Source organism: Heterodontus francisci, chromosome 7, assembly GCF_036365525.1.
Source record: "Heterodontus francisci isolate sHetFra1 chromosome 7, sHetFra1.hap1, whole genome shotgun sequence".
Classification (NCBI taxonomy): Eukaryota; Metazoa; Chordata; class Chondrichthyes; order Heterodontiformes; family Heterodontidae; genus Heterodontus; species Heterodontus francisci.
The window spans coordinates 60,101,636-60,119,802 of record NC_090377.1 but is presented as its reverse complement, the minus strand read 5'-3'; the positions used below and the strand labels follow the sequence as shown (position 1 = coordinate 60,119,802).

The window sequence follows — 18,167 nt, the reverse complement described above, 5'->3', positions numbered from 1 at the left end:
GCTATTCCAGTTCAGTTTCTGGTCAATGGTAACCCCTAGGATGTTGATGGTGGGGGATTCAGCAATAATAATGCCATTAAATGTCATGGGGAGATGGTTAGATTCTCTCTTGTTGGAGATGGTCATTGCCTGGCACTTGTTTGGCGCGAATGTTACTTGCCACTTATCAGCCCAAGCCTGGATATTGTCCAAGTCTTGCTGCATTTCTACACTGACTGCTTCAGTATCTGAGGAGTCACGAATGGTGCTGAACATTGTGCAATCATCACCACTTCTGACCTTATGATTGAAGGAAGGCCATTGATGAAGCAGCTGAAGATAGTTGGGCCTAGGACACTACCCTGAGGAACTCTTGCAGAGATGTCCTGGAGCTCAGATGATGGACCTCCAACAACCACAACCATCTTCCTTTGCACTAGGTATGACTCCAGCCAGTGGAGGGTTTTCCCTCTGAAATCCCATTGACTCCAGTTTTGCTAGGGCTCCTTGATGCCATACTTGGTCAAATGCTGCCTTGATGTCAAGGGCAGTCACAATCACCTCACCTATTGAGTTCAGCTCTTTTCTCCATATTTGGACCAAAGCTGTAATGAGGTCAGGAGCTGAGTGGCCCTGGCGGAACACAACTGAGCAGGTTATTGCTAAGCAAGTGCTGCTTGATGGCACTGTTGATGACACCTTCCATCACTTTACTGATGATTGAGAGTAGGCTGATGGGGCGGTAATTGTCCGGGTTGGACTTGTCCTGCTTTTTGTGTGCAAGACATACCTGGGCAATTTTCCACATTACAGGATAGATGCCAGTGTTGTAGCTGTACTGGAACAGCTTGGCTAGGGACGCGGAAGGTTCTGGAGCACAGGTCTTCAGTACTATTGCCGGAATATTGTCAGGGCCCATAGCCTTTGCAGTATCCAGTGCCTTCAGTCGTTTCTTGATATCACACGGAGTGAATCGAATTGGCTGAAGTTTGGCATCTGTGATGCTGGGGACTTCAGGAGGAGGCCGAGATGGATCATCAACTCGGCACTTCTGGCTGAAGGTTATTGCAAATGCTTCAGCCTGATCTTTCGCACTGATGTGCTGGGCTCCCCCATTATTGAGGATGGGGATATTTGTGGAACCACCTCCTCTAGTTAGTTGTTTAATTGTCGACCACCATCCACGGCTGGATGTGGCAGGACTGCAGAGCTTAGATTTGATCCTTCGGTTATGGGATGGCTTAGCTCTGTTTATCTCATTTTGAGGTATGCCTGGTGCTGCACCTGGCATGTTCTCCTGCACACTTCATTGAACCAGGGTTGGTCTCCTGGCTTGATGGTAATGGTAAAGTGGGGGATATGCCGGGCCATGAGGTTACAGATTGTGGTTGAGTACAATTCTGCTGCTGCTGATGGCCCACAGCGCCTCATGGATGCCCAGTTTTGCATTGCTAGATCTGTTCGAAATCTATCCCATTTAGCACGGTGGTAGTGCCACACAACACGAAGGAGGGTATCCTCAATGTGAAGGTGGGACTTAGTCTCCACAACGACTTGCGGCAGTCACTCCTACCAATACTGTCATGGACAGATGCATCTGCGGCAGGCAGATTGCTGAGGACGAGGTCAAGTATATTTTTCTCTCTTGTTGGTTCCCTTACCACCTGCCGCATACCCAGTCTAGCAGCTATGTCCTTTAGGACTCGGCCAGCTCGGTCAGTAGTGGTACTAGTGGTTGAAAGCATAGCAGGAGAGTAGCCAACAAATCATGAACACAGATAGCTAATGTGCTGAACCAAGTGAACTATTTCAGAGTATTACATGAGGTAAACGACAGTATATTTGCAAACAAATAAGGCCGAAAAATAGATGTATGTGGTTGCAAAATACTACAGATGCTGGAAATCTAAAACAAAACAGAAACTGGTGCAACACTCAGTAGCTCAGTCAGTGGCTGTAAAGAGATTTCTGATGATGGGTTCTCACCTAAAATTATGTTGAGCCTCTTCTCTTCAAAGTTCCTGACTGGCCTGCTGAGTGTTTTCAGCAGTTTTAGCTTTTGTTTCATGCTGTGACCTGCCTCCTTAACAAATGTGCATTGTAATAAATATTCTGCAGAAGTAGGTATATAACATAGACATATAACTCCCTCCCCTTGGTTGACAGAATGAGAAAACAAACTTTTTATTTAAACTCAGCATACACAATGTATCGTAAACACAAGTTCAAATACTCCTACATAAAGTCCAGAGAGAGGAGCTAAACAAAAACAAAAAAATCGATACTGGTGATTCTGACATCATGGTTTCAAACAATACTAATATTTAATTTCAAAGTTATTTCTTGAGAACAATCTAATATAACCCATCCACAGCAACTAAAATACAAGTAGTAATATTAGTGAAATTAGCTTTCAAAACGGCATTGAATTATATTCAAGTTCTGCATAGTTCCGAACTCAAGGTAGATTTTGATTCCAATGATAATATTTAACATTTTATAACGTGAGCACATTTCCAGTGGCTTTACTCAGTAAGTCAGAGGTCATGCTTTATTTTACAGGCAGTATTGTATCAATAGTGCACAATCATTATACAACAAGAATGTTAAGAATCAATAACTTTTACTCACCTAAGGAAACTACTGTTACAACCGAGGCAGGAGGAGTGCACTGTTTATTCTAGTTCCACTTCTCCACGGGTCACAACACATATTTAAATTTTTTCCCACTTACAGATATAGTCAATCATAGACTATTTTTATCCCAGAATAAAACACACCAGGATTTTTCAATAAACAAAATTATCAGTTTATTATAAAACAAGTCTTAACCAGTAATGAAGTAAAGCATAAACACACAGATTGAAACATTAAAGCTCCCTTTTCACCTCACACACACACACACCATAAAAATAAAGGAATTTTTGTTTTTAGAGCTCTGTTACAGACCAAAAACCTGAGCTGAATATTTGCTCATTCTTGAAGAAAACAACAGATGAGCTACTGGCATACATTCTGGCCTCTGAGTACACGTAGACTGGTCACTAGGATCTTTTAGAAGAGTTCAGGCGGTGTTGAGAATTAATTTAGCAAGCTTTTCTTCAAAGACAGGAGACGAGGTGAGTTGACACAGTGGACTTCTCGTGATCTTTTAGAGGAGTGCTAGAAAGCTGAGCTGGGTTGTGATCTTCTCTCCTCTCCTTGGAAGCTCTCTCCCTTTTTATACAGTTCAACCCCAACTCAAAACAATTCAAAAGCGAAACCGACAAAAGGTCAACCTTTTGACCTCCATCAATCTTGACCTGTCACTTCTTTGTAAACAACTTTTCCAGGTGTCCAAAGTTCTCTGTTGTTTATTGAGCTGGAAATCAGGTGGTTTCCCAGAAAGGCTTGATGATGTTGCTGGAAGTCAGGTGGTTTCCCGGAAAGGCTTGTTTTCCACACAAGACCTCTCAGTGCTCCTTTTAAAAAACATTTCTAGGGACTGTTTTGCAAAGTCAAGTGGGCTTTACATGACCCACTTTGAAAACCCCGAAGTTTAACATTTCTTCAATCTTTCAAAAAAGAATCCTCAAAAAATATATTCAACAAAACAGAGGCATTTTCGTAAGACTACCACGATGAAAAATGTTTGAAACTAATATGGAACTATGTTACGTCAGTCATTCCTTTAAAACTGCAATAGATAATTCTGTAGAGAAGTGCTCTAAATAAAGACACCCTGAGATGAATAATGGACTAAATCACCAATGCTGAAGGAAACTTGTTTTAAGATTAGTAGCTGTTTGTAACCTCCCAGTTCCTTCATTTAGAAAGAGACCATAATATAAAGGTCAGTAGAAGTGACCAGAAAGTAACTAGCCTGCTTCCTCCTTCCACTACTATATGAATGTAGTTTTGTGTGCGCTACTAATTATAAAGGTCACTACTCATCACTATTGGACACCTTGATTAACTTAATACTGGCTCATGGTCAATTCTCCATTCCGTTTCAGTTCTCCATTAGAAACCACGCACATAACTATACTTTCTAACTTTCTAGCACCTGCCTCACCCAAACTACCGCAGTAGCAATGTGGCCCTTATTACCAAATTTTACCTTGGTCTGTCCTAGTGCTCCCACACAGTGCTACCCAGTGGCTACAGCATGGCTGGTGGAAGGCTGCTGGCTTTCAGTGGGGGACACTGCAGATGACCTTGCAGGACACCCTCAAGCAGCTTTGGACTGCACCCTCTTGCCATGACCAGCAGTCTGGGCTGGCTGGCTGAGAAGCACCAGGAAGAGCACTAGTGGAGAGGCAGTGGTGGGAACACAAATGCTGCCATCCTGAGTCATCCCATGGGGTGGCACCTCACCAATTGCGGTAATCTGTTGAATCACTGGATTGCCAGGCAAGTCCGCATGTCCCTCTGAGCACGAAGATCCATGGCCGTGATGGAACAGTTTGAGTCTGGATGGCAGCAAGCATGGATTTCAGGACCTCCGCCGGGCTTCCACTGCAGCACTCAGACATTGGGCAGCTTATTCCTGTGCTGAAATGGAAGAAGAGACAGCAGCCACCAGATGCTGCATCATGGTTAGGTCCGCAAGTGCTGTGATGGAGCTGGCCACCACTTGCATGCTGGAAAGAACGGGTTCCAAGATTTGCACAATGCCCTCTGCCACATTGGAGCCAGACTCCTCCATGCTCCTTAAAAGTGACAGGAGGCTGTCTGGCAGGCCTGCCAACACACCACCAAGGATCTTGGTGTGCATCCTCATCAAAGTCCTCATCTGAGTTTCCTATAGCAGAACTCACCTGCAACCTCACCCTCCAGTGAGCTGGCACACAAGCTATCCTTTCCCTCGGCCTTGCTGCAGCCCACTCGCACCCAGTGACTCACCATGCGCTGATCCCGACTCTATACTAGCCTCTAAAGTTCACACAGTGCCATTATCTGAGTAGGTAGCTGCAAGTGGTATCAGTGGTCTGGTGTTGCTCTCCATCTCTTCCTCCTAAGGCTGCTGCAGCTGGACAAGCAGCTGTGCTTGGGTATCTGAAAGCAGAAAATCAGAAGGGTTGGAATGAGGGAAGCTGGAGTGGAGTGCAAAGCAATAGATCCATGGTCGCAAAATCTGCAGCCTAAACTTCATGCCAGATAGCAGGATGAGTTAAGGTGGGAGTTGAGAAGGGACATAAGGCGGGAACATACCATAATCCTCCAAGTTCTCAGCAATGCCAGATGCAACAGGCTCTGTAACAGTCACAACGCCAACGTAGGGTTCAGGGGATGCAGGCGTACCTGTCCTCAGCTAGTTCCGCTCGGCTCCTTTCTATTGTATGCCACCTTGTCTTGCAATAAAGAAAGAAGAATGTTAATGATTGTGTTGCACTATGTTTAGGTGATGGGCCTGCCACAGCTAAATAGCTGGAAGTTTGTGGAGGAAGCAAGAGGAGGGTGTGGGGCTGGCATCATTGGAAGGTGTGCAAGGGTGGAGTATCTGAATGTTAGGCTTGAGTCCTGAACACCAGGGACTGCTTAATAGGTGAGTGCTAGGAGCGTGGTGCATTGAGCAGTCTTAAGAGGTTGGTGGTGTGATGGTTTGGAGATGTCATGTGATGATGCACGCACTGACCTTGACCACCCATAATGAACTTGTTCCGGGACTGCTTCTAGGTCCTCGGGGCCAGACTCCAGGAGTTGATCTCCCTAGCTATCTGTTCCTATTTCCTTCAGAGAGCATTCCTTGTGGACTGCCTGACCCCACGCAGAAACATGGCCTGTCTCCCACTGTCAACTTCCACGACTAAGGCCTCCAGTGCAGCAGCTTTGAACCTGGGAGTTCTCTCCCTGCTGAGTATTTCCAGCATTTCTTGTTTTTATTTCAGATTTCCAGCATCCGCGGTATTTTGCTTTTAATGGTGCTTCATTTGCTTAGTTTCCAATTGTAGACAATTGCAGTACCAGCAGTCAGCAGCAGCATCCTTTCCATCAGTACAACTCCCCTTTAAGAGGGGCAGACTGGCGTAAAGAGTTGCAGGCTACCTGGAACGTGCTAGCCTCGCATTTTCTTTTAGTCAGCATGGTGTGTGGCTTGGAAGAGATCTTGCAGGTGGTGGTGTTCCCATGCATTTGCTGCCCTTGTCCTTCTAAGTAGTAGAGGTCTCGGGTTTGGATGGTGCTGTCTCAGGAGCCTTGGTTTGTTGTTGCAGTGCATCTTGTAGATGGTACACACTGCTGCCACTGTGCATCGGTGGTGGAGGGAGTGAATGTTGAGGGTGCTGAATGGGTCCCAATCAAGCGGGCTGCTTTGACCTGGATGGTGTTGAGCTTCTTGAATGTTGTTGGAGAGTATTCCACCACACTCCTGACTTGTGCCTTGTAGATGGTGGTCAGGAGATGAGTTAGTCGCCGCAGAATTTCAAGCCTTTGACCTGCTCTTGTAGCTACAGCATTTCTGTGGTTGGTCCAGTTCAGTTTCTGGTCAATGGTAACCCCCAGAATGTTGATAGCGGGCGATTTAGCGATGGTAATGCCATTAAATGTCATGGGGAGATGGTTAGATTCTCTCTTGTTGGAGATGGTCATTGCCTGGCACTTGTGTGGCACGAATGTTACTTGCCACTTATCAGCCCAAGCCTGGATATTGTCCAGGTCTTGCTGCATTTCTACACACACTGTTTCAGTATCTGAGGAGTTGTGAATGGTGCTGAACAATGCTGTTAACCAGGAAATTCCAGAATTTGAACCCAGCGACGATGAAGAAATTATGATATTTTTCCACCTCAGAATGGTGCGTGACAGTGTTCCCATGCACCTGCTGCATTGTCCTTCTAGGTGGTACAGGTTTCATGTTTGGGAAGGTGCAGTCAAAGAAGCCTTTGCAAGTTGTAGTGCACCTTATAGATGATACACACCGCAGCCACTGTGCGCCAGTGGTGGAGCGAGTGAATGTTTAAGATGGTGGATTAGGTGCCAATCAAGTGGGCTTTCCTCTCTGATTAAAGCATTCCAAATACTCTGTTTGTCACTTGTAATTAAAATAATTATAGGCTGTTTTGCCAACTGAATATAGGTGATAAACAAGTGAGATAGCTGGAGGTGTCTTCACTGTCAACACAATTGCTAATATCAGGATAATTGGAGGTTGTTTCAAAATTCAACGTTTTTTGGAAATGCAACAAAATTACATTAGGAAAAGACACTCTCAGTTTAATACATTTTTGAAGTTTTACAGGTGTGTAAACATCAGTCTGTCTTTTCCCCCCACATTCTAGTTTTTCTTTTTAAAAAAAAAAGCTTCTGTTTTGAAACAAAATCTCTAAATAAATGGTACCTGAATAAAAATTTTGACATTGATCCTCTAGCTTTCCAAGTAATTTTGAAAACATTTGAGCGGAAACTGTTAGAAGCTGAAAAAACCGTACAGTACTGCTCACTGATATGGATGTAACCTGGGAAATTAAGTACACTGCACATGTTCAAACTGCATAATCTAAATTCAGTGTCACAGCAACGGATAAGTATGTTAACTCCAAGTCCAGACTTTTTGGAGAGGAGCGATCTTCAACTAAAATCTTTCATAAAGGCATTGAAAACACAAAAAAATACAGATACAATTAATCATGTTATTGTGAAATATATGGTTTGATTTTTATAATATGTTTAAAGCCTTATTCTAGGCATTACAAATTTTAATTACTGATGGAAAAATCCAGATTTTAAAAAATTTCAGAAAATGTCTTGAGGGAAAGTAGTGGGAATCCAATGACTAAATTGCACAACCCAGGTTCAGATTGTTTTGAGTGATGAGTTTATGTAGATAAAAACCTATTATAAATGTGGACACACTGTTTGCCCTCTGCTCTCCCTTCACAATAAAAAAAACTAACCCTCATTCCTCTCTTTCTTTTCAGGAGCTGAGAATTTAGAAGCCCCTGCGCCAGTCAACGAAGTGGAGGCAAGTCTTCAGGAAGGTGCATGTCACTCAATCTGACACTCAAGCACCAGCTCAGATAATGGTCAAATAACCCATATTTTAAAGGCTCGGTTAGAGCAGGCATCCACAAAGTGGTGGCTCACAAGGCACAAATGCGCAGAAGGTAGGGCAGAGGGATAGGAGTCACATGTGCAAGCTCACCAGAAGGCAAGGTCATACACTAGTTCTGCTTCAGAGGACCTACCTTCTGACTTTCGAGGATCCAGACTACTGAAGAAAGCTCTTGGGCATCTACCAGGAAATGCAAGGTGCATTGGAAACCTGCCAGAGAGCTGCGAACAATGTAACAGAGCATGGAGGAGTCTAGCTCCAATCTACCCGAAGGGTTTTGCACACAGCATTGACCATTTTGTCCAACATGGACTGAGCAGTCAGCTCCATTTACAACAAAGTGGAACCCATCATGATGGAGCCTCTGCTGACAACTCCCATGGCAGCACAGATTGTTGGCATGGAAACTCAGATGGCTACTATGGCTGCTCAAACTGCTGCCATACATTTTCAGATGACTGCCACCTTGCCTCAGGGACAAAGGTCAACAGCAATCTTCAAAATGTCACAGGAATTCTGAACTCTACAGAGTCATACGAGTGCTAATGCGTCATCCCAGGAGAATGACCTTGGTTCCATAGTAGAGGCAGCTGCTATCTCCTCGGAATGACAGCATGCCTGATTCCCCACCAGCCACTTCATCTAGCTGATGCCATACAGCCAACTGGGCCAGAATGCTCCAGCCACATTTTAGGAAGCTTGTGAGGGTCCTTGAGAGTGCAGAGGACATTTACCAGAATGGTTCCAGGGATGAGGGAATTTAGCTAAAAGGTTAGGTTGGAGAAGCTGGGGTTGTTCTCATTCAAGCAAAGGAAATTGAGGGGAAATTTGATAAAGGTGTGCGAGATTATGAAAGGTTTAGATAAGGTAGACAAAGAAAAGCTCTTCCCATTAGCAGATGGTACAATGTCTAGGGGGATACAGATTTAAGATTTTGGGAAGAGATGCAGGGGAGATGTGAGGAAGAACTTTTTTTGTACTCAGCGAGTGGTAATGTCCAGGAACCCGCTGCCTACAAGGGTGATGGAAGAGGCGACAATGAATGATTTCAAAAGGAAATTTGATGGGCACTTGAGGGAAATAAACTTGAAGGCCTATGAGGTTAGAGCGGGGAATGGGACTGGTTGGATTGCTCGACAGAGTGCTGTCAAGAATTCGATGGGTCAATGGCCTCCTTCTGTGCCTTAATGATTCTATAAAGATGTAATAGATTTGATTGACAAATTTCTTTTTGTTCTGGATTTTGTGTTGTTTATACCGACTCATAGAATCATAGCAGCAGGTCCTTCGGCCCGACGTGCCTCTGTGAACTCTTTGAAAGAGCTATCCAATTAGTCCCATTCTCCTGCTCTTCACCAAGAGTCCGGCAAATTTTTCCTTTTCAAGTATACATCCAATTTCCTTTTGCAAGTTACTACTGAATCTACTTCCAACATCCTTTCAGGCAGCAATTCCAATTCATAACAAAAACAACTTGTTGCGTTAAAATAATCCTCCTTATTTATCCTCATACATTGGTCCTGAGGGGAGATGGTGGGGTAGTGGTAATGTCACTGAACTAGTAATCCAGAGGCCTGGGCTAATGCCCTAGGAACATGGTTTCAAATCCCACCTTGGCAGCTGGTGGAATTTAAATTCAATTAATTAATAAAAATCTGGAATTGAAAGCTAGTCTCAGTAATGGTGCCACGAAACTATCGACCGCCATAAAAACACATCTGGTTCACTAATGTCCTTTAGGGAAGGAAATTTGCTGTCCTTACCCAGTCTGGCCTACATGCGTCTGCAGATCCACACCAATGTGCTTGACTCTTAACTGCCCTCTGAAATGGCCTAGCCAGCTACTCAATTGTCAAGGGTAATTAGGGATGGGCAGCAAATACTGGCTTTGCCGGTGACTCCCACATCCCATGAAAGAATAATAAAAAAAGAGTTAAGTTAATGTTGGAGAAGTGGTCCCTGAAGTTCCTCTATGGATATGGCCTCCCATTCAGCACCCTCCTCTTCCCCCGCTTCTAGCAACTTCTCCTGCTCCATGGTATCTTCCTTGCAACTCGCCTTTGTCCTCCAGCACCAAAGGCAACCTGATGAGATCACCCATGTCTGCAGCCAAACAATTTGAGGCAACCTAAAACGGTGCAACACTAGCAAAATCTTTATTTGTTTACACTAAGTGAATTTTTCAGAGTGATATAACACACCGAGAGATGGCCAGAAATCAACCATCAGCCTGAAATGATAAACCATCATTATGCTTTTATGTATCACTGGTGAGGATATATCCTGCCTGATTCTGTGCTGATTGAGTTTAGCACGTGGCAAGTGAAACACTGGGGTATTTGAAAATCAGAAACAGATCCAGCCTTTATGTGCCTTTTAAACATTGCCAACATGCACTCCTGCCGCAAGCACATCAACCTTAAATAATCCGACGGGAGGTGCACTTCTGGCTGGAAAATATGTACACTTCCTGCCCACCATATTAGGGCCTTAGCAGGCCAGTTAGTGCCCAAAGCACAGGACGACTGAATTTCTGAGGTTAAATCTTTTCTCACACTGTGGATTGCCATTAATGGAAAAAAAAATTAAAAATGTTTATAGTACCTGGAAATGATGATAATTGTGTGTGCCCCACTAAGGCTGTAGATGCACCAATTGTTCCCAGACCGCCAAACTCCGAACGCCCTGAGCTTGTAGTGTGCAGTCCAAAGGCTGCGTGGTTAACCATTGGGAAGGCACTCGATACTGCAGACAAATTAAAAGGCTGATCTCCAGCTGCTGCTCTAAACATTTGCCCTGAAAGTGAACAATAAGTTAAATGCTATAATATTTTTTTTAATGTATTGGGGAGTGAAAAAAGGATGTTAAAAGTAGTTTGATACTAGTAGCAACTTCATCTATATACATTTAAATACTTCTCCCATTTTGTAATTTGCTATCAATTACATTTCAAACATTTTTTCCACAGTAGATATATATATAAAAAAAAAATCAGTATCCGTGCAGACTCAACAGCCTAATCATAATACACTGTTTTGTATCATCCACTGGTATAGAGATGACTATTTGATAGCAATGCCCAGAAGGCTAGCATCTATTTCTTGTGGCACTTGTGTCCAAACAACAAGATATCTGAAAAGAATAACTTTGAATCAAAGAAATAAGAAAGGAAAAGACTTTCATTTATATAGCATCTCTACAGACAGACAACTGCAAAAAACACACACTTATTGGCAGTCCCAAATAACTTACATTAATTATTACAGACACAAGCTGCACCTTGAAACCGCAAATTACGAACTACAGACAGCCCTCAATGCACCAAGTCCACTTGCAATTTAAAACATCAGGCACAGAGGTAAGTGCGAGGGGGCAACAGTGAAAAAATTGGCATTTGTCTCAGGGATAGAGCGGATTCTCTGCTGCTATGGATGCTGGGTACAGAACTCCACAAAAGCCAGGAACTGTCTCAGAATGATCAGTATTCTCATGAAATGAGGCATGAGTCTCCAGGGCATTGCCTCTACAGCCTTAGAGATAATGGTTTTTTTTTTAAAGGAGATTATTTACATGGCGATCATGGCATTAAATGCCCCAGCATAGTGCACCTGCGTCATGACATCACCTGACCACCACTGCGGCACAGTGGCGCAGTGGTTAGCACCACAGCCTCACAGCTCCAGCAACCCGGGTTCAATTCTGGGTACTGCCTGTGTGGAGTTTGCAAGTTCTCCCTGTGTCTGCGTGGGTTTTCTCCGGGTGCTCCAGTTTCCTCCCACATGCCAAAGACTTGCAGGCTGGTAGGTAAATTGGCCATTATAAATTGCCCCTAGTATAGGTAGGTGGTAGGGAAATATAGGGACAGGTGGGGATGTGGTAGGAATATGGGATTAGTGTAGGATTAGTATAAATGGGTGGTTGATGATCGGCACAGACTCGGTGGGCCGAAGGGCCTGTTTCAGTGCTGTATCTCTAAACTAAACTGCAGAGAGCTGAAACCACATGGAGCACAGTGAGGGTGTCAATATTCAGGGGTGGGTCTGCGGTGGGTAAAGTCTCAGCATTTCGGTTTGGGGTAGGCTTTGTATTCAGAGGCCAGCTCTAAAATTGGAGCATGAGAACATTAGGGGCTTGGGGACACGTGGAGACTGGTGAATGGGCTTGTGGGAAGTGAAGGAGAAAGGAAAGAGAAGGGTCCGGAGGAAAGAGAAGAGAAATGGGAGATCAGGGATTGAGAGGGGATGGGGATATTCATCATCATTGTTTGTTGTGCAAGGAACAGCAGCAACATGTGGTGCAAGCAGCTCTGAGGAGGAACAGCCAGTAAAGTGGAAGAAACAAAGATGAAGGGAAGTGGAAGATCGTTAAACTGAGACCATGGGATCCTTCACCACAGGTGGCTATTGAGATAGAGAAAAGTATTTGATATGAAGGGGAAGGGGATAAATATCTGAAAAGGAAAAATATATTTAAGGATCTGTAGATTACAGGAGACAGTGCAAGCACCAGGGCTGAGGGCTATGGTGGCCGATGATGGACACCAAGAATACTGGGCACCCCTGCTAACTCCCCCCCACACACACGCATTTGCACACTTTTTCTTTATTAAAATAAATTAATAACTATTAACTCGAACCTTTTGCTCAAATGAGTGAGAATACTTTACATAATGAACCCAGTGTCTTACAGCAAGCTAAACTTGGGAAGTTTGTACATTTCCAGCTTATAATGAACTTTCGAGGAGCTAAAGCGGGTTTAAAAAAAAATTCAAGTGATGTTTTTAATCAGAAACTGTGTGTACAAGTGTTGAGACTGCTGAGTAACCAAATCCATTTTAGAGACGGTAATATACAGGTTGAGAAGAGGAATAAGGCACAGACAAACAGGGAGAGTTTTACCAGGCTCTTGTGTCTCTCCTCACATCAGCGACACGAGAGCAGTGTGCATCAGTGTGGTTCTATGTCTACGCTAATCACGACGCAAGCGACGCAGTGACATAGCATGAGGGCACCATAAGGACGTACATACGGATAGGCCCGATAGGATCTTTGGAGGAGCTGCTACGGTGGCCCCGAGGCTGAGCTTTTGCAGGCACAGACAGGACCAATAATTCTGATTTTAAATACTTCCCTAGAAGCTGAGCGCTTCAAAATAAAAATAATCGAACAATAAGGCGTCGAGTTCAAACTGGGTACCAGACAGGGGACAGACCACCTGTAAATCAGACTGTCTGGTATAAAACCAGACAACTGGCTACCCTACGGAGGGCTTCCTCCTGTGCTGTAATTTCTTGGTTTCTCCTCTGCCTGTTCACGGATGGCCTCCTGGTTCTTGGAACTTCACACAACAGCTGTTGGTGTGGAACCATGAGCAAAAATAGTCCAACTACTGGGATAATCCAGCTTGTAAGGTAAAGGTAATAACATTTGTAATGGTCATGTGATCTGATAACCTTTGACCATGCCTCCAACTACAGCTGGCAACCATAACTAGACAGTCCTTCAAACTGCATTCTGTCGACCTGTGCGGTATTTCAACTTCAGGCAGTGGAATCTATTTTTACCATTCCTGTCAAATATCAGGCATTTCAAATTTAAAACTGTATTATCTGCAGAGCAGAGGGGCATGTGTCAAAGCGGATGTATGGGAGGAAAGCTCCGGTCAGACTGCAGTCAATGTGGGCCAGCTGAATCCTCAAAACCCAATTTAAATCGTGAAAGCGGCTGAGAAACAGTGGGGAAAAGTAAAGCTACAATTAGAACATCTCATCTCATTCCACCAGTACGTCAGGGACTGATGAGTTGCTGGTAGCCCCCGACCCACCCCCCCAGTGCTTCAAAGATAAATGGCTGTAGCACATGGAGGAAGGGTGTCTCAGACAGGGACTGCAGGACAGTAATTCCCCCCTCACCACTTCTGCTCCCCAATTTTGCTGGAATCTCCTAGGCATTAGCCCTACAACAGCTGCCTTGCCCTGTGGAGGCGGCCAATGTAGCAGTACCCAGGATCAGGACATCCTTCCTTCAATCGAAAAGGGCCCTAAGATGGCAATGAACTGGGAATCCCAATGAACAGAAAATCCAGCTGGCAGGGCTCTGGAAGTAGGCATGTTTCCAGATGACAGCAAAAAAAAAGGAATGTTTCAGGGAGATATAGCTAATCCCAGGATATCCAGTTTACTGTACATAGTTTGACCACTTTGGAAATAAAGACACCTGCAAATAAACAACACCTGATGTGTCCCTAATTTACAAGTTTAACTGCATGCCTATGCTTAATGTGGTAGTGAGTTCTGGAAGCAGAATACTGTCCTTACCACAGGTCGATAGTGTGGAGCCAAACCCTGCAGCTCCTGTGGAAAGGCTGCCCTTAGAGGCAGCTGAAGCTGTAGCTGTGGAGGATGCTGAAGATGTAGGAGGAGGGCCAGAGGAAGTAGCTGTCAACCGCTCCCCAGACTCCATATCTGAAAAGGGAATCAAACATTATCAAAAAAAAGCAAATTTAGAGAGAACCCAGAAGATCTGCACCTCTGTATTACTGATTTCTACCATTGTTTTCTATTACATTGCTATCAAACAATACATTTTAAATTACCTTCAAGAATTTTTTTTCATTCAATCGGGGGATGTGGGTATCGCTGGCTCGGCCAGCATTTATTGCCCAATGCTAACTGCCCTTGAGAAGGTGGCGATGAGCTGCATTCTGCATTTAAGTGTAAGCGGTGGCGTAGTGGTATTATCACTGGACTAGTAACCCAGAGACCCAGGGTATTTCTCTGGTGACATGGGTTCGAATCCCACCACAGCAGAAGGTGGAATTTGAATTTAATTAATAAATCTGGAATTAAAAGCTAGTCTAATGATGGCCATGAAACCATTGTCGATTGTTGTAAAAACCCATTTGGTTCACTAATGTCCTTTAGGGAAGGAAATCTGCTGTCCTTACCTGGTCTGGCCTACATGTGACTCCAGACCCACAGCAATGTGGTTAACTCTTACATGCCCTCTGAAATGGCCTAGCAAGCCACTCAGTTGTACCTAACCGCTATGAAGTCAATAAAAAGGAATGAAACCGGACGGACCACCCGGCATCGACCTAGGCACCGGAAACGACAACAGCAAACCCAGCCCTGTCGACCCTGCAAAGTCCTCCTTACTAACATCTGGGGGCTTGTGCAAAAGTTGGGAGAGCTGTCCCACAGACTAGTCAAGCAACAGCCTGACACAGTCATACTCACGGAATCATACCTGACAGACAATGTCCCAGACACTGCCATCACCATCCCTGGGTATGTCCTGTCCCACCGGCAGGACAGACCCACCAGAGGTGGCGGCACAGTGGTATACAGTAGGGTGGGAGTTGCCCTGGGAGTCCTCAACATCAACTCCGGACCCCATGAAGTCTCATGGCATCAGGTCAAACATGGGCAAGGTAACTTCCTACTGATTACCACCTACCGCCCTCCCTCAGCTGATGACTCAGTACTCCACCATGCTGAACACCACTTCGAGGAAGCATTGAGGGTGGCAAGGGCACAAAATTTACTCTGGGTGGGGGACTTCAATGTCCAACACCAAGAGTGGCTCGGTAGCACCACTACTGACCGAGCCCTAAAGGACATAGCTGCTAGACTGGGTATGCGGAAGGTGGTGGGAGAACGAACGAACAAGAGGGAAAAACATACTTGACCTCGTCCTCACCAATCTGCCTGCTGCAGATGCTTCTGTCCATGACTGTGTATTGGTAGGAGTGACCACTGCACAGTCCTTGTGGAGACGAGGGCCCGCCTTCACATTGAGGATACCGTCCATCGTGTTGTGTGGCACTATCACCGTGCTAAATGTGATAGATTTCGAACCGATCTAGCAATGCAAAACTGGGCATCCATGAGGCTCTGTGGGCCATCAGCAGCAGCAGAATTGTACTCAACCACAATCTGTAACCTCATGGCCCGGCATATCCCCCACTCTTCCATTACCATCAAGCCAGGAGACCAACCCTGGTTCAATGAAGAGTGCAGGAGGGCATGCCAGGAGCAGCACCAGGCATACCTCAAAATGGAGCAGCAATATAGTTCGAAATTAGGATGGTGTGTGGCTTGGAGGGGAACTTACAAGTGCTGGTGTTCCCATGCATCTGCTGCCTTTGTCCTTATAGATGGTAGAGATCTCAGATTTGGAAAGTGTTGTTCTAACAGCCTTGGTGAGTTGCTGCAGTGTGTCTTGTAGATGGAACACACTGCTGACACTGTGCATCAGTGGTGAAGGAAGTGAATGTTGAAGGTGGAAAATGGGGTGCCAATCAAGTGGGCTGCTTTGCCCTGGGTGGTGTCGAGCTTCTCGACTGTTGTTGGAGCTGCACCAATCCAGGCAAATGGAGAGTATTCCATCACACGCCTGACTTGTGCCTTGTAGATGGTGGACAGGCTTTGGGGAGACAGGAGGTAAGTTATTCGCCACAGAATTTCCAGCCTCTGACTTGCTCTTGTCGCCACAGCATTTATGTAGCAGGTCCATTTCAGTTTCTGGTCCTGACTCCCAGGATGTTGATCGTGGGGGTTTCAGTGATGGCAATGTCATTGAATGTCAAGGGAAGATGGTTAGATTCTCTCTTGTTTGAGATGGTCATTGCCAGGCACATATGTTACTTGCCACTTATCAGCCCAAGCCTGGATGTTGTCCAGGTCTTGCTGCATCTGGACACGGGATGTTTCGGTATCTGAGCAGTCACAAATGGTGCTGAACATTGTGCAATCATCAGCAAACATCCCCACTTTTCACCTTATGATGGAGGGAAGGTCATCGATGAAGCAGCTGAAGATGGTTGGGCCTCGGACACTACCCTGAGGAACTCTTGCAGTGATGTGCTGGGACTGAGATGATTGACCTCCAACAACCACAAGCATCTTCCTTTGTGCTCGGCATGACACCCAACCAGCGGAGAGTTTTTCCCACTGACTCCAGTTTTGCTTGGGCTCCTTGATGCCATACTCGGTCAAATGCTGCCTTGATGTGAAGGGCAGTCACTCTCACCTCACCTCTGGAGTTCCACTCTTTTGTCCATATTTGGACCAAGGCTGTAATGAGGTTAGAAGCTGAGTGGCTCTGGCGGAACCCAAACTGAGCGCCAGTGAGCAGGTTGCTGAGTAAGTGCCACTTGATAGTGGTGTCGATGACCCCTTCCATCCCTGGTGGCATCAAAAAGGTACATTTTGCTCAATAGCATATTCCCTACCTCAAGTTAATATCTTATTCTGTAGTTATCCAACACCACTATTTTACTGGAATGAAATAAGCTAAAATCCATAGTTCGTACCAAGAGTCCCAACCATATATTAGGACCAGATGAGATGCATCCAAGGATATGGAGGGAAGTGAGGGTGGAAACCGGAGAAGCACTGGCCATAATTTTTCAGTCTCCCTTAGACTCGGGGGTGGTGCTAGAGGACTGGAGAATTGCAAACGTCACACCCTTGTTCAAAAATGGGCATAAAAATACACCAGCAACTATAGGTGGGAAAACTTCGAGAAAAACTAACTGTGGCATTACAAGGGTACTTATACTAGAATAGACAAGACCTAATTTTTTCTGCTGAGTTTAGTGCAGAGATAAGTACAGGAACATAACATAGTTCAAAATTTTTGAATGGTGAGTCAGATGGCGAGATGTTGCTTATGCACAGCATTGGGAAGAGCATACATCTTGAACAACAACTTCTGGATTTCCACATTTAACTGCACATATGCAGTCGGAAGTTGCTGTCCGATTTACACAAAAATAACGATTAGCCCCGTGAGCTGCACCACTATTTTCAGAACAAAATCTGGCCTGATATTTCATTAATTGTATTTGAGAGGGGAAAAGAGCTGAAGTCCACACAGTTGCAATTTTGGATGCACATTGGTAGGTTTCGGCTTCTTTTTGAAGGGGAAGTGAGCACCGATAGTGTAAAATTTATTTCTAGGAAGGTCGGGGGCATGCCCTTCCCTCCAAAGAAATTTTGATTAATTATTGTTGAACTTTCTAAACTTTACTGTGACACAGGATTTGAAGTCAAACAGAACTGAATCTATACATGAACACCATTTCAGAATAAAACCCTTTGGAATCATTTTTGGTTTCAAATGCTGAACCACAATACGCTTTACCCTTCAGT

General features: G+C 44.8%; 1 protein-coding gene across 1 annotated transcript in view; it reads right to left on the bottom strand.

Moving 5' to 3' along the window:
- baz2ba (bromodomain adjacent to zinc finger domain, 2Ba) overlaps positions 1 to 18,167 on the bottom strand; it is a 414,581-nt gene that overhangs the window by 237,393 nt on the left and 159,021 nt on the right. Inside the window, 2 exon segments of the mRNA XM_068035275.1 lie at positions 10,616 to 10,807; positions 14,328 to 14,474. Of these exon segments, the coding sequence (XP_067891376.1) occupies positions 10,616 to 10,807; positions 14,328 to 14,472 (337 nt within the window). The 5' untranslated portion in view covers positions 14,473 to 14,474.